The following is a 16,441-nucleotide window of genomic DNA, read 5'->3' on the forward strand; positions in this document are numbered from 1 at the left end:
CCTTTCTGTCTCATTAGAGATATCTTTGCCAGAAGCTCAAGGAAGCAGGCTGAAGGGTCAGTTTTAGGACCCGCTTAGGGGGGGTCTGCCTTGACGTTGGCAGGCGGGCATCCCTCCAATGGCCATTGGAGCAACTAAATGACCTCCATTTGTCTAAATATACATAGGGATTAAGGAAAAAGCGCAAGTAACATTTTCTTTTCTTTGGTTTTTACTATATATTGGGGCTGATGTGTGTTGTAGTCCTTGCTGCTTAAGCGCAGGACTTCTCTTTTTGTATTTGTATTTACTTTGTATCACACAGCCTGGTTACAATGCTGCTACCCATCCCATGTGTTCCCTATTAAGGGTTAATAAGTAAAGGGGTGTATATAAAAAATACCCCTTTCTGTCTCATTAGAGATATCTTTGCCAGAAGCTCAAGGAAGCAGGCTGAAGGGTCAGTTTTAGGACCCGCTTAGGGGGGGTCTGCCTTGACGTTGGCAGGCGGGCATCCCTCCAATGGCCATTGGAGCAACTAAATGACCTCCATTTGTCTAAATATACATAGGGATTAAGGAAAAAGCGCAAGTAACATTTTCTTTTCTTTGGTTTTTACTATATATTGGGGCTGATGTGTGTTGTAGTCCTTGCTGCTTAAGCGCAGGACTTCTCTTTTTGTATTTGTATTTACTTTGTATCACACAGCCTGGTTACAATGCTGCTACCCATCCCATGTGTTCCCTATTAAGGGTTAATAAGTAAAGGGGTGTATATAAAAAATACCCCTTTCTGTCTCATTAGAGATATCTTTGCCAGAAGCTCAAGGAAGCAGGCTGAAGGGTCAGTTTTAGGACCCGCTTAGGGGGGGTCTGCCTTGACGTTGGCAGGCGGGCATCCCTCCAATGGCCATTGGAGCAACTAAATGACCTCCATTTGTCTAAATATACATAGGGATTAAGGAAAAAGCGCAAGTAACATTTTCTTTTCTTTGGTTTTTACTATATATTGGGGCTGATGTGTGTTGTAGTCCTTGCTGCTTAAGCGCAGGACTTCTCTTTTTGTATTTGTATTTACTTTGTATCACACAGCCTGGTTACAATGCTGCTACCCATCCCATGTGTTCCCTATTAAGGGTTAATAAGTAAAGGGGTGTATATAAAAAATACCCCTTTCTGTCTCATTAGAGATATCTTTGCCAGAAGCTCAAGGAAGCAGGCTGAAGGGTCAGTTTTAGGACCCGCTTAGGGGGGGTCTGCCTTGACGTTGGCAGGCGGGCATCCCTCCAATGGCCATTGGAGCAACTAAATGACCTCCATTTGTCTAAATATACATAGGGATTAAGGAAAAAGCGCAAGTAACATTTTCTTTTCTTTGGTTTTTACTATATATTGGGGCTGATGTGTGTTGTAGTCCTTGCTGCTTAAGCGCAGGACTTCTCTTTTTGTATTTGTATTTACTTTGTATCACACAGCCTGGTTACAATGCTGCTACCCATCCCATGTGTTCCCTATTAAGGGTTAATAAGTAAAGGGGTGTATATAAAAAATACCCCTTTCTGTCTCATTAGAGATATCTTTGCCAGAAGCTCAAGGAAGCAGGCTGAAGGGTCAGTTTTAGGACCCGCTTAGGGGGGGTCTGCCTTGACGTTGGCAGGCGGGCATCCCTCCAATGGCCATTGGAGCAACTAAATGACCTCCATTTGTCTAAATATACATAGGGATTAAGGAAAAAGCGCAAGTAACATTTTCTTTTCTTTGGTTTTTACTATATATTGGGGCTGATGTGTGTTGTAGTCCTTGCTGCTTAAGCGCAGGACTTCTCTTTTTGTATTTGTATTTACTTTGTATCACACAGCCTGGTTACAATGCTGCTACCCATCCCATGTGTTCCCTATTAAGGGTTAATAAGTAAAGGGGTGTATATAAAAAATACCCCTTTCTGTCTCATTAGAGATATCTTTGCCAGAAGCTCAAGGAAGCAGGCTGAAGGGTCAGTTTTAGGACCCGCTTAGGGGGGGTCTGCCTTGACGTTGGCAGGCGGGCATCCCTCCAATGGCCATTGGAGCAACTAAATGACCTCCATTTGTCTAAATATACATAGGGATTAAGGAAAAAGCGCAAGTAACATTTTCTTTTCTTTGGTTTTTACTATATATTGGGGCTGATGTGTGTTGTAGTCCTTGCTGCTTAAGCGCAGGACTTCTCTTTTTGTATTTGTATTTACTTTGTATCACACAGCCTGGTTACAATGCTGCTACCCATCCCATGTGTTCCCTATTAAGGGTTAATAAGTAAAGGGGTGTATATAAAAAATACCCCTTTCTGTCTCATTAGAGATATCTTTGCCAGAAGCTCAAGGAAGCAGGCTGAAGGGTCAGTTTTAGGACCCGCTTAGGGGGGGTCTGCCTTGACGTTGGCAGGCGGGCATCCCTCCAATGGCCATTGGAGCAACTAAATGACCTCCATTTGTCTAAATATACATAGGGATTAAGGAAAAAGCGCAAGTAACATTTTCTTTTCATTGGTGGTAAAATGGCTGCAAAGAATGTGTCAAAATATCCTTATATGAATACCCTGGGTTGTCTACTTTAAAAAAAAAAAAAAAAAAAAAACAATTTACATGTGGGGTCTTTTTCAGAGATTTATGGCAGATAAGTGTTAGAATGTCACTGTTGATACATTTTAAAAATGTATATTTTGAAACAGCAATATCCTACTTGAACTTAATAGCCCTATAACTTGCAAAAGAAAAGCATGTAAACACTGGGTGTTTTTAAACTCAGGAGAAAATTCTGAATCTATTTAGCAGGTTTTTTTTCATTAGCTTTTGTAGATGAGTAAACGATTTTTCAAGTAAAAGTCACCATATTTTCACCATATTTTATTATTATTTGTAAATTAAATTATATGACATGATATAAATAATAGTATGTTAAGAAAACCCTTTGTGTCCTGAAAAAAAACCAATATACATTTTGTATGGGAACTGTAAATGAGAGAGAGAAAAATTACAGCTAATCACAAACACCACAAAAGTGGTCCTTAACGTATAACATTGCCAAAACAGTCCGGTCCTTAAGGGGTTAAAGACACAATAAGGAGATCATCAATGGGTAAATAAACAAACTGGGTGAAAGTGACAGAACTGGAGGTGAGAGTGAAGTGTGGCTCTTAAGGAGATTGATAGATTTTGTGACATAAAAGTTACGTTGTGAGGCCATAAGCATTTTTAGCTGGGTTGATTGAAGACTAGGGTAGAGTCTGATGTAAAGGAGTCATCCGTCCAGTTTTAGGAGTAATTAATGTATTCCAAAAACTGGCTTAAAATTCACAATACTATATATATTTATGTACATGTTGACAATAGGAGAAAGGAAAAAGCACTCAGGGAAACCGTTTAGTATGTAAACCCTAAATGACCAGGAGTAACCCCAAAGTAATCAAATAAAACTTAGCTTTTAATAAATAATTAAAATATCTTATCATAAATGTGCAGCATATCTGCAAAAAAGATATCTTCCCCTGGAAGAGCCTTAACGGCGAAAAGCGCGTCAGAACTTTCAGAGAGTATTTAGTTGATCCAATCGATGTGGGATGACCAGCACAACGACCTTTCTTTAATATTATCAACTATACTCTTTATCTTTTAATAGTATTCAATTTTCGTTGGACACTCAGAATTTTATTAAAGGGTGCCCACGAAGGCACATCAGAGTAGGGAATCTTCATTTCCTGTAGGATATGATAGTTACTCTGTACCTTGTCTGAGACATTATATAGCTCTCTTCCTGAACAATTTGATGTGATCCAATGTAGCAGATATAGGTTACACCTTGTTACATTTTGGTTACTTATAACCTCTGTATGGTGTTAAATTAATTTATCTTTATTTGTGTCAACAATTTGTTGCTTTTTTGTTCTATGCAATTACCTATACAGACTCAATACATGTATTTATCTTGACTTCTGTATTGGTTAATACCAAAATATCATTATAATAATAATAATTTTTTGTGGATATATTTTTTGCAGATATGCTGCACATTTATGATAAGATATTTTAATCATTTATTAAAAGCTAAGTTTTATTTGATTACTTTGGGGTTACTCCTGGTCATTTAGGGTTTACATACTAAACGGTTTCCCTAAGTGCTTTTTCCTTTCTCCTATTGTCAATTAGTACTGGGGTTACCCACCATTCATTATAGAGGAGTAACCTGACACCTTTTCCCTAGAAGGTCACTCAGTTTATAGTATTTATGTACATGTGTTTCTGATTTCATTGTAACCATGTAACCCTTTTCTACATGCTCATTTGTTTAGGGTGGTTATGCCCTATTAGGCACTAGTAAATACCCCTCCTCCATTCTTGTTTATAAATCTTTATTTTTGTTGTGCATTAGAAAGACAGTATTACAATAAACATGGCATCTTGTAGTGACAACAAAAATGCCATATAACAGTATGGTTCGAGCAATGCCTGAGTAGTCACACAATTTAAGTATATATGAAAGTGAGTGTTTGATTAAAACAGAATATGTGAAAAATGAAGGCGACTACACATAGAGAAGGTATAAGAGTGAAATACCACCAAAAAGTTAGCAACTAAACTCAAGGTGACAGCTGAGGTAAACAGTTGGTGACAAAGTGTTATGGAGGGAGAGGAGGAAACATAAGAGAACAGAGAGAGGTTTAGAAGTCTGGGGCAGCAGTTGGGGTGCATAACAGGAACAGGCAACCCCCAAGTTTCAGCACAGTCATCGGATGCTGGTGGCAACAATCGGCTCCTCCACAGAATTCACAATTTGCCGCCATTGTTCTAAGAACAAAAGTGGTCATGATAGTTAAATAACCGTTTAATGTGACACCAAATATGATACACATTTCATTACATAAAAAACAAAATAGCATATAATATCACTCCCAAACCTTTAAGTGAATGACCCCCCTTTTTTTTACTGGGGGGGGGGGGGGGGGGGGGAAAGATAATTAGACACACAGAAAATGCATTGTTCATAATTGGTGCTGCTGTAAAGACCAAAATAAATATTAAAACCAGACATAGGTACCATAATTACTTTCCTAGTCGTTACAGTGGTTAATAAACGCAGGTACTTGAAAACATTTTAAGTTTTACTATGCTAATGCTATGTCAATGAAGCCCAGGAAGGTCACACTGGCAAAATGCTATGTGGCTTGTCATTTATACGTTTTTTTTTTTTAGCAATTGAGCTAGCACGGTATGTATTATTCTGGTTAAAGTCACTTTAAATCATGTTAGGTATGGTAGAAGCACATTAATAAAACTGGACTGTAAAGACTCCTTATGATGTAAGAGTCATAATTTCTACCACCATATTGTGGCTACTCTGTGCATAACACTGTATTTTATTAGATTGGAATTAAATTGCTATTGCTGTTAGAGCAAATTGATAAAGCTGCAAATCGGGGTAACACGTTAATTATTGGCGATTTTAATTACCCGGACATGAATTGGGATAGAGGGACTAGTACTTCAGCTAGGGGAATCCGGTTTTTGAATGTGTTAAATGACACCTTTATGTCACAACTGGTACAAGCACCAACTAGAAAGGATGCTTGTCTGGATCTCGTTATAACAAACAATGTTAATCTTTTAACCAACATTCAAGTAGGGGAGCATTTGGGAAATAGTGATCACAATATGGTAACTTTTGAAATAAACTCAAAAAAGCAAAAGCACGTGGGGTATATTAAAACGTATAATTTAAAAAAAGCCAACTTTAATAAGATTAGGGCAGCTCTACAACATATCGACTGGCATAAACTCCTTAGTGATAAAAACACTGAGGAAAAATGGAAACTATTCAAACAAATATTAGAAAGGTACATTTCACAGTATGTACAATTGGGTAATAAATATAAAAGAAACAAATTAAAACCAATGTGGCTTAGTAGAGAAGTAAAACAAGAGATTAAAAATAAGAAAAGGGCTTCTAAAGCTTTTAAATCCGACAAATCAGAGGCATCCTATATAAGATATAAGGAAGCCAATAATACTTGCAAAAAGGCAATTAAAGTGGCTAAACTAGAAAATGAGAAATTGATAGCCAAAGAATGCAAAACCAACCCCAAAATTTTTTTCAAGTACATTAATTCTAAAAAAACAAAAAATGAACGTGTAGGTACACTGAAAACAGAGATGGGTCTGTTAGTCAATGAAGACCAGGAAAAGGCAGAAATGTTAAATAACTATTTTTCTTCAGTATATATTAATGAGGATCCTATGGCAAGAGATATGCAAATGATTTCTGCAACAAACTTGCAGATAACTTGTGATTGGATAACTCGAGACAAGGTGCTACAGCTATTAAATGTATTGTATGCTAAGTGGGGAAATAAGTGAACCTCTGTATTTAATTTGTCAAGATTCTTTTGTTTAAGGTATTGTAACGGAGGATCGGAGGAAGGCAGATGTTGTTCCTATATTTAAAAAGGGTTCAAAATCCTTGCCTGGAAATTATAGGCATGTGAGCTTAACTTCTGTGACTGGGAAATTATTTGAACGACTATTAAGGGATAATATTCAGGAATTCATTGGAAAAAACTGTGTTATTAGCAATAATCAGCATGGTTTTATGAAACATAGGTAATGTCAAACTAACCTAATTGCATTCTACGAAGAAGTAAGTAAAAATATAGATCAGGGTGTTGCAGTGGATGTGATCTACTTGGATTTTGCCAAGGCATTTGATACGGTTCCTCACAATAGGTTAGTCTTCAAACTAAAAGAAATTGGTCTAGATGAATATTCTTGTTCTTGGGTAGAACATTGGCTTAAGGATAGAGTACAACGAGTTGTCATAAATGGTAAATTTTCAAGCTGGACAAAAGTGGTAAGTCCAGCTTGGTTCTGTTTTGGGACCGCTTCTATTTAACATATTTATAAATGATCTTGAAATGGGCATTAAAAGCCATGTATCAGTGTTTGCAGATGACACAAAACTTTGTAAAGTAATAAAATGTGAGCAGGATATTGCCTTGCTGCAGAGGGATTTGGATAGATTGGGGGACTGGGCACTAAAATGGCAGATGAAATTTAACGTAGAAAAATGCAAAGTTATGCACTTCGGGGTTAAGAATGCACAAGCAATTTACACCCTAAATGGTAGTGAACTAGGGATAACCACACACGAGAAGGATTTGGGAATTGTTATAGACAACAAATTAGGTAGCAATATGCAATGTCAATCTGCCGTTGCTAAGGCCAGTAAGGTTTTGTCATGTATAAATAGGGGCATAAATTCTCGAGATGAAAATATAATTTTGCCTCTTTATAAATCACTGGTAAGACCACACCTTGAATATGCTGTGCAATTTTGGGCACTTGTTCTAAAGAAAGATATCGTGGCACTAGAAAAAGTGCAGAGACGAGCTACAACATTGATAAAAGGAATGGAGCATTTTAGTTATGAAGAAAGGTTAAAACATTTAAATCTCTTCAGTTTGGAAAAACGGCGCCTGAGAGGGGATATGATAACATTATACAAATATATTCGGGGCCAGTACAAACCATTATCTGGAAATCTATTCATAAACAGGGCTATACATAGGACACGAGGTCACACATTTAGGCTTGAAGAAAGGAGATTTCATCTAAGGCAAAAAAAAGGTTTTTTTTTACTGTAAGAGCAATAAGGATATGGAATTCTTTGCCTGAAGAGGTGGTTTTGTCGGAGTCTATACAGATGTTTAAACTGCAATTGGATAAATACTTGCAAAAACATAACATACAGGGATATAATTTCTAATTAGTCGGGTAATAGCTGCTTGATCCAAGGAGACATCTGACTGCTATTTTGGGGTCAAGAAGGAATTTTTTTCCTAGTTTGTTGCAAAATTGGAAGCGCTTCAGACTGTTTTTTTTGCCTTCTTTTGGATCAACAGCAAAAGCATATGTGAGGAAGGCTGAACTTGATTGACGCAAGTCTCTTTTCAGCTATGTAACTATGTAATTATATATGAAGAGGGCCCTGCTCAAACGAGCTTACAGTCTATAGGAGGTGCGGTTTAAAACCCAACAGGACAGGAGGTAGCAATCAAACAGGGTGGAGTGAAGCAGAGCTATACCACTAAAAGCTTAAAATTAAACTGAAGATAAAGACGGCAGCGTTTGGCATGCCATCTTGGAAGGGGTCTCCTCAAAAATGCAAACATCCTGCAAGTACAAATAGCAATACTTTCCTGTTGATAATGAGAGCCAGCCTGGGAGGATTTTGACCTACTGTACCTGCCTTCCCCCTTCTCAATGGTCTCTATTACAGCTCATTGAGAAGCACAGGGGTTTCTCAATGAAAAGCCTCTAATTGGAGTATTCCACAGCACAGTCTAATAGTATGGGTCTGGGAAAGATTGTTTTCCATTTACCCCCAAAGAAAACATGCAGAAAAAAATACGTTTTCTTTGGGGTTATATCTACATCTTTTTATTTTGCGGCTATATGTACTTAATTATTAACAAAGCATTCATTGCTGTTTTCCTTTAACCCTTGTAGTGCTGTGTTAAACTTGTCCTGCAATACAGACTCCATAGCCATGATTGACTAAGCACTTCCTGGTAGAACAGCACTCATGTGTGATTATATATTGTTTCTGTTTAGTATTTTTTGCATAACATTGAATTCTATTCTCTATAAAATGCAATGAAACAATAATGTTTCAGCTTGGAGTGCTCCTCCTATAAAGGACAACTGTTTATTTCTCATTTTGTAAAAGTTTTTATTGTTTTTTTTAATTTTATTTATTTTTTATTTTAATTTAATGAAATGTAATGATATTTTTAAAAATGTATATTGATTTTTATTTTTTTTTGGAGAAAATTTTACTTTTTTATCTTGATTAGCAGCCATGTTGGGTCACGCTCTACTGTTAACTGACGGACTGCTGCTCAACCTAACTTGCCTGCTGCTGCGATTGCTCTATGTGAAACTGCGGCAGAAACCAAGTTAGGATGAGCAGCAGTTGGTCACATAACAGTACTGTCAAACCCAACATGGCTAAAAAAAAATACATCAATGTACATCAATATAGAAGAATTTATAAATGTAAATAATTAAAAAAAAAAAATCAGAAGTAAAACTTTGATTACCGTTGTCTTTTAAGGTAAATTAAGGCCATAAGGAAGATGTCTGTTATCTATCTTATCAGACAAGTTCCATGTTTTGTCAGAAGCCTTCAAATCTATAGTAAAAAAAAAAAAAAAAAGGAAATACATAAAACTTCTGTTTTATTCCAGTTCACAGATGAGATTTTTTGTGTATGAATACAAAAAAATATATATAAATATTACGTATGTAATGTACGTAAACAAATTTTCTTTTCTTTTATTATTATTATTATTATTGTTTTTTTTTTTACTTTATAACAATGGCAATTTTTATAACAATCTTCAAACTGATGATTAGATTGAAACTCTAACTTTGATCAAATTTAAATTACCAGTGTTGTACTGTGTATATAAAATAAATGTGTCTGTAATGTTCAGTGAATGATCTTAAAGTTTAAAGGGCTTGTGCCTTTAATTAAAAGTGTCATACCTTAAAAAAAAAAAAAAACACAACAAATAAACCCATGTTCTTTAAGAAATTGATTTTTGAAACGAAAGCTGTGAGTTTTCTTGTATGGGGTAAATGTCACTCTGTTCATAGCTGAGCTTTGCTGCAAGTCAGAACTTGTACTATTTCATCAAGTTACCATGGAAACGTGGCTAACTGTCATCTCAATTCAAGCTGCTGATGCTTTTATTTGTAGGTTTGCAAGATTATTAAAATTTAACACAAATTATTGTTTTTCTCTTTGTTGAGGCTGGCTTTTGTATGCTGTGTGCATTTGTATAATATACATTTGTAATATAAAATGAATCTTTGCACTCAAGACTGAAGTGAGAAAAACTTAGATGGTAGCCCTGGCACAAATATACAAAATAAAAATTACATTAGTTACGTTACTTGATCTTGTTTATTGATAAGATATTTTCAGTTTTTATTTGTGTATAGGTAGATAAGTACACTTGCAGATGATGTTAAATATATATTTATTTTTATTTATTTATTTTATTTTAAAGGGGATCTGCTGTGCTAGAGGTTATTTAAAAGCACACAAAACAGTATTTTTCTCCCCCCCTCTCTTTCTCGCCTTCGTCTTTTAGTTGTTTCAAATATGATGTATTGTCCTCAGCAATTGAGCACTCTGAGTGAATTGTATTTTACAAATCATTTTCCATTTTCTTTGTTTACAGCAAGACAAAGTGCCTCCCAAAATCACAGTTAGTCAGACTTTACCTTAACATAAAAGATACCTGTCAGAACATGAAATGGCGCATCAGCATGCCAAATTGTTAAATTTTTTTCATTTGATTTATGTGTTGTGGAGCCAGGCAAAATGCTTCACTGCACTAAGTTCTGAAAGTATATATTTTTTTCTTTGCTGTAAAATAAACTATTACCTTTTATATATTTTTTTTTCTTCATATAAATGAGACTGACAAAAGCTTATTTACATCAACTTTATCTAATGGCCTGTATGAGTGCTTTTATGCAAAATAGCCAGGAGACTAGAATTAACTTTTCACATTGGCTGCACATTAGGAAGTACCATTTGGGCAGCACTATTATAAATAAACAGGACTTTGCACTAAGTCACTGCGTTTATGAAAAAGAAAAAAAATACATATTTTATTTTATACCTTTCATGTTAAAAATGCAAGAAGGCTGTGCTCATTTAAAATGTTGATAACATTGAAATTGTTTGTTTATTTTTTGCTAGCACTAAAGAATAGTTTTGTGAAATGTTTTATTACGCTAGATTTTCCATTGTCATCGATATGTGGTTATGGTAACATAAGAATGTGTGGTAAAACATTCTGCAATTCCCTTTTTACTTAGGGCAGTTGTACTCAACATGTTAATGGCCTAAACTGGTATATCTCTGGGACATGGCAAATGTATATTTGCCCTCCCTTACTGTCAGTGGCGGATCCAGAGCCTGATCTCGGGAGGGGTACTTTAAAGAAATAATCCAGGCACAATAACCACTACAGCTCAGTGTAGTAGTTATGGCGCCAGTAGTGCCAGGATCCCATCCCAGATTAAGTAGTCAAACCATTTAAGAACAGTTTGACAACTTACCTGGGGTCTGCTGGGATATAGGGCATAGGAGCAGTGGTATGTGTTAGGGGTTCAGTGAGTGGTAAAGTGTGTGAGTGGTAAAGTGCGTGTGCGTGAGGGCGGCAGTGTGTGTGTGGGGCAGTGTGTGTGTGAGAGAGCTGCAGTGTGTGTGTGTGTGAGAGCAGTGTGTGTGTGTGTGTATGGGGGGCAGTGTGTGTAGTGTGTGTATGGGGCAGTGTTTGTGGGGCAGTGTGTGTATGGGGACAGTGTTTGTGGGGCAGTGCGTGTAGTGAGTGTATGGGGCAGTGTTTGTGGGGCAGTGTGTGCATGGGGGGCAGTGTTTGTGGGGCAGTGTGTGTAGTGTGTTTGTGGGGCAGTGTGTGATGGGGGGCAGTGTTTGTGGGGCAGTGTGTGTATGGGGGGCAGTGTTTGTGGGGCATTGTGTGTATGGGGAAGTGTGTGCAATGTGTGTATGGGGAAGTGTGTGCAATGTGTGTATGGGGGCAGTGTGTGTAGTCTGTGTATGAGGCAGTGTTTGTGGGGCTGTGTGTGCAGTGTGTGTATGGGGGGCAGTGTGTGTATGGGGGCAGTGTGTGTATGGGGGCAGTGTTTGTGGGGCAGTGTGTGTAGTGTGTGTATGGGGCAGTGTTTGTGGAGCAGTGTGTGCAGTGTGTGCAGTCTGTGTATGGGGGGCAGTGTGTGTATGGGGGCAGTGTTTGTGGGACAGTGTATGAGGGGCAGTGTGTGTAGTGTGTGTATGGGGGCAGTGTTTGTGGAGCAGTGTGTGTATGGGGGTAGTGTGTGTATGGGGGGCATTGTATGGGGGGTAGTGTGTGTATGGGGGCAGTGTATAGGGGGTAGTGTGTGTATGGGGGCAGTGTATAGGGGGTAGTGTGTGTATGGGGGCAGTGTATAGGGGATAGTGTGTGTAGGGGGGCAGTGTATAGGGGATTGTGTGTGTATGGGGCAGTGTATAGGGGATAGTGTGTGTATGGGGGCAGTGTATAGGGGGTAGTGCGTCTATGGGGGTAGTGTGTGTATGGGGGCAGTGTATGGGGGTTGTGTGTGTATGGGGGTAGTGTGTGTATGGGGGCAGTGTATGGGGGTAGTGTGTGTATGGGGCAGTGTATGGGGGGGTAGTGTGTGTATTGAGGCAGTGTATGGGGGCAGTGTGTGTATGGGGGCAGTGTGTGTATGGGGGCAGTGTGTGTATGGGGGCAGTGTGTGTATGGGGGCAGTGTGTGTATGGGGGCAGTGTGTGTATGGGGGCAGTGTGTGTATGGGGGCAGTGTATGGGGGCAGTGTGTGTATGGGGGCAGTGTGTGTATGGGGGGTAGAGTGTGTATAGGGGCAGTGTATGGGGGTAGTGTGTGTATGGGGGCAGTGTATGGGGGGTAGTGTGTGTATGGGGGTAGTGTGTGTAGTGTGTGTATGGGGGCAGTGTGTGTAGTGTGTGTAGTGTGTGTATGGGGGGGAAGGAGGGGGGTAGGGAGGCTTTTTTTTGGTTAAATTTAAATAAAATTAATGTACTTTATGTCCCCCCTCCCTTCTTACCTTTACTGGGAGGAGGGGGGGACATATTTAGTTCCCTGGTGGACCGGTGGTGGTGAGGTGAACTCTAGCCCGCGCTCCAGGGCTAGAGTTCACTCTCGCGAGATTTGGAGCATTGCTGTGGTAACCGGGGCAACGCTCCATGCTCGCGAGAGGAGGACCCGGGGGAGCTGCAGGCTGAGCTCCCGGGTCCTCTCTCCCTCCCTGCCGGCTGTCAGCACAGTGCCTGCGGACCAGGGAGGGAGATCTCTGATCTCCCTCCCCGGGCCACAGGCACATTGTAGGGCTGGCACTTGGGCAATGCCAGCCCTGCATTAGCCGGCAGGGGGGAATCTCGGGGGGGGGGGGGGGGGGAGGAGGGGGGCAATTGCCCCGTTGCCCCCCCCCCCCCCTGGATCCGCCACTGCTTACTGTTCACTTCAATATGCTTAGTGTAACCTTTTAAAGTGTACCTGTTATGTTCAAGTAGATTATAATACAACATTGAGGTAAAAACCACAGATATGCTTGTTGCATTTCACACATACTTTACGCCCTCAAATTGTGTGTGCAGAATTTTACAATGCTATGATCCGTTGGCTCATTGTGCTTTTTCCCTCTTATTATTCAACTCAACAATAATATGTTGCTCTTAGTGTCACTTCCCTTTCATTGTCCTTCTCCACTTGTGTCTCCTCTCTTGCATGTAGACCACAAGTCACAGCTGTGTAGAAGGTGCAGCAACAGGGGCAGCCCTGCTACAGCTCTTGTAGCTGGAATGTTTAAAGGGACACTATAGTCACCAAAACAACTACAGCTTATTGTATTTTCTCCTGGTGACTATAATCATTCCCGTCAGGCCTTTTGCAGTAAACATTGTATTTTCAGAGAAAATGCAACGTTTGCATTACAGCCCAGGGATACTTCTAGTGGCCACTCCTCAGATGGCTGCTAGAGGTGCTTCCAGTGTCTCCACCCTCTGCATCAAGACACTGAACATTCCTCATAGAGATGCATTGATTCAATACATCTCTATGAGCCAGGGCTGTGTTTGACTTGTGCTGGCTCTGCCCCGATCTGCCTCCTTGACACTATCAGCCAATCCTATGTGAAAGCATTGTGATTGACTGAGAGAATCACTTTTGATTATGTCAGCGAAATGGTAATATCACAGTATGATGAGATATCCAAACTAGGTTGAATTCGCATTATCATCCCACAGAAACATCTTTTAGAAAATAGTCGTATTATTCATGGAAGAAATAAACTGATCCATGAGATGATTGTTCTCAGTTTATACACAAATGTCATGTAAAAGAGAGGGAGCTAAAGGTTTAAAGGGATTCTATAGTGCTAGGAAAACAAAGCTGTTTTCCTGGCACTATAGTTCCCTACAGAGTCCCCCTTCCTTGTGCCCCCTCTTCCGTGGCGCTGAAGGGGTTAAAACCCCTTCAGTCCCTTACCTGAATCCAGCACCAATGTCCCTCGGCGCTGGGTCAGGCTCTGCCTATGCTCCGGGTCAGCCGGCAGGGAAGACGTAATACGAATGCGCGGCAATGACCGCGCTCACATTAGGATTTCCTCTATAGGAAAGCAATAATCAATGCTATCCTATGGGGAAAAAAATCTGACGCTGGAGGTCCTTATGCAAAGGTCCTCTTCGATGCAGGAAGCCCTCTGCAGCACTAAGTGCAAAAGGGACCCAGCACCCAGACCACTTCAATGAGCTGAAATTGTGTGGGTGCCTACAGTGTCCCTTTAAACCAATGTGCTGCTAAAGTGTGCCTAGCAGTCAAGATAATTTTATCATACAGTGGGAAAGTGACCAGGAAGTTGTTTAACAGCAGAAAGAACCAAGGTTCCAAATAAACGGCCCTCTCCAGTAATTCCTTAACTTTTTTTTCCAAACTTTAACAACTTTCAGACAATTTCACCACACATGAAGGTAGGTTAGTTTGTGTCCACTGTCCCGTCAATAATTTGGCAATTTGCCCATGCTGAATTTCTTAGCTGAAGTAGTGTTCCACCTAAACAAAAGTTTAAACTTTAGTTCCTAAAGAGATTCAAATCTCTTTCCAAGTATCCCCTCCCTTTTCTCGTGAATCTGTTTGCCATTGTTGGAGATAGGCAAGATCAACCTATGCCTTGGAATGTGAGCAAACATAATAATAGATAGCAGAGACCAAATGCTCTAGGCTGGAGCTTGTGTCGTTCCCTAGTAGCTACCTGTGCTAAGTTACCTTTGGAGGCAAAGACAACAAAATCCACACCTCTCTGTCCTACAACTGGGGGCCTTGTCAGTCAGCTTTAATCTTAGTCCAGTCCAGTCCAGTGCTACTCATAATGTCATAATGTAGCATTTGGAACATATGGCACATGCAAGACTATTTATGAGAAGCATTAGCAGATTTCAGCATGGTTTTTTGTAGAGGCCAAAGGCATGTTTTTACAAATGGATCCATTGCTGCTTCTCAAACAGGAAAATGGGCAGCGAATTTGCACCATCTCCCCCCCCCCCCCCATTAGGTATGTCATTACAAGGAGCATTTGACTGACATATATTGAATATATAACTTTTTAAATGCATCTAAAAGGAACATTCTGACTTAAAAAATTTAAAGGACTACTAAATCACCCAGGTAGTTTCATCTCAATAAAGTGGTCCTGTCTTTTTAGAAAAAACTTAGTCTGGTCTTTAGTAATAGTTAGGGTGGAATTATACCAGGGATCGCAGCTGAGAAATTCAGCTGCGCTCTCTCCCTGGTATGATGTAAGGCAAATTGTGACTCTGTTATCTCCTTACAGTCACTGGGTGTGGGTGGGCTGTGTGCACCCTGGTCCCTTAATAACTGTTAAACTGTGCAAAATTACCCAGGTATTCCAGTCACCATAACCATCTAAAGATCTGCTAATACAGGGCAGTGGCTGCTGACTTCTACTCTTGCGCTCTGGGAGCAAGTGATCAGTCTTCAATTCCACCTCACCATTTGCTGGAAATTCAATTCCACCTTGGGTTACTTGTAATTGCACTACCTTAGATGCCTGATGCTGTTACCTTCGATAAATGTGAGCCCGGCTCTGCTTGCCTGGTGCCTATAATTGCATGTCAGGTGATACAAACTCCACATCCCTAAATCACCCTTGTTAGAACCATCTTTGACTGTAGTTACAGATTTTAGTCTTTTGGGGTACTTACCTAACAACTTTGAAATGTTGTGGTCATTTCATTGGCAGAATTGCTCAAGACCTGCCAGGTTAGATGGGGGTACATTTGTGAAGAGCAATTTTTAACCTTACTGGCATAATTTTTACTGTAGAGCTTTGACTATGGTCATTCTATGACATTTAGGACATGGGTCTAATCCACTCCAGTGCCATGTTGTCTTTGTTTTTCACCTACTCTCACATTTATTCTACAGTTAAACACATTCAACAATTTGTATAGTTTTTAAACATATGGTAAATACAATCCTCTTGTAAAATACAGTGTAAATAAATAGCTAATACAATTTGTAAGGCTGTGAACTTACCATATCATAATTCATTTAATTTAATTCCAGGAGGACGACAGTGATGAGGAACCAAAGCTAAAATATGAAAGACTATCCAATGGTGTGAGCGATATTTTGCAGGAAGATGCTGCAAGTTGTATGACTGTACACGAGAAGGTATTGTTGTTATTATTATTATTACTATTCTATTATTTATATAGCACCAGCAAATTTCTTTTCATAAATAAAATGATCCTATATTATGTAAATTATAAACATGAATACAAGTACAGGCT

General features: G+C 39.4%; 1 protein-coding gene across 1 annotated transcript in view; it reads left to right on the plus strand.

The window, feature by feature from the left end:
* VPS41 (VPS41 subunit of HOPS complex) overlaps window positions 1–16,441 on the plus strand; it is a 312,102-nt gene that overhangs the window by 32,395 nt on the left and 263,266 nt on the right. Inside the window, exon 3 of the mRNA XM_063450642.1 lies at window positions 16,215–16,322. Coding sequence (XP_063306712.1) covers window positions 16,215–16,322 — 108 coding nt within the window. The remainder of the gene's footprint in view (window positions 1–16,214; window positions 16,323–16,441) is intronic.

Source organism: Pelobates fuscus, chromosome 4, assembly GCF_036172605.1.
Source record: "Pelobates fuscus isolate aPelFus1 chromosome 4, aPelFus1.pri, whole genome shotgun sequence".
In the NCBI taxonomy this organism is placed as follows: Eukaryota; Metazoa; Chordata; class Amphibia; order Anura; family Pelobatidae; genus Pelobates; species Pelobates fuscus.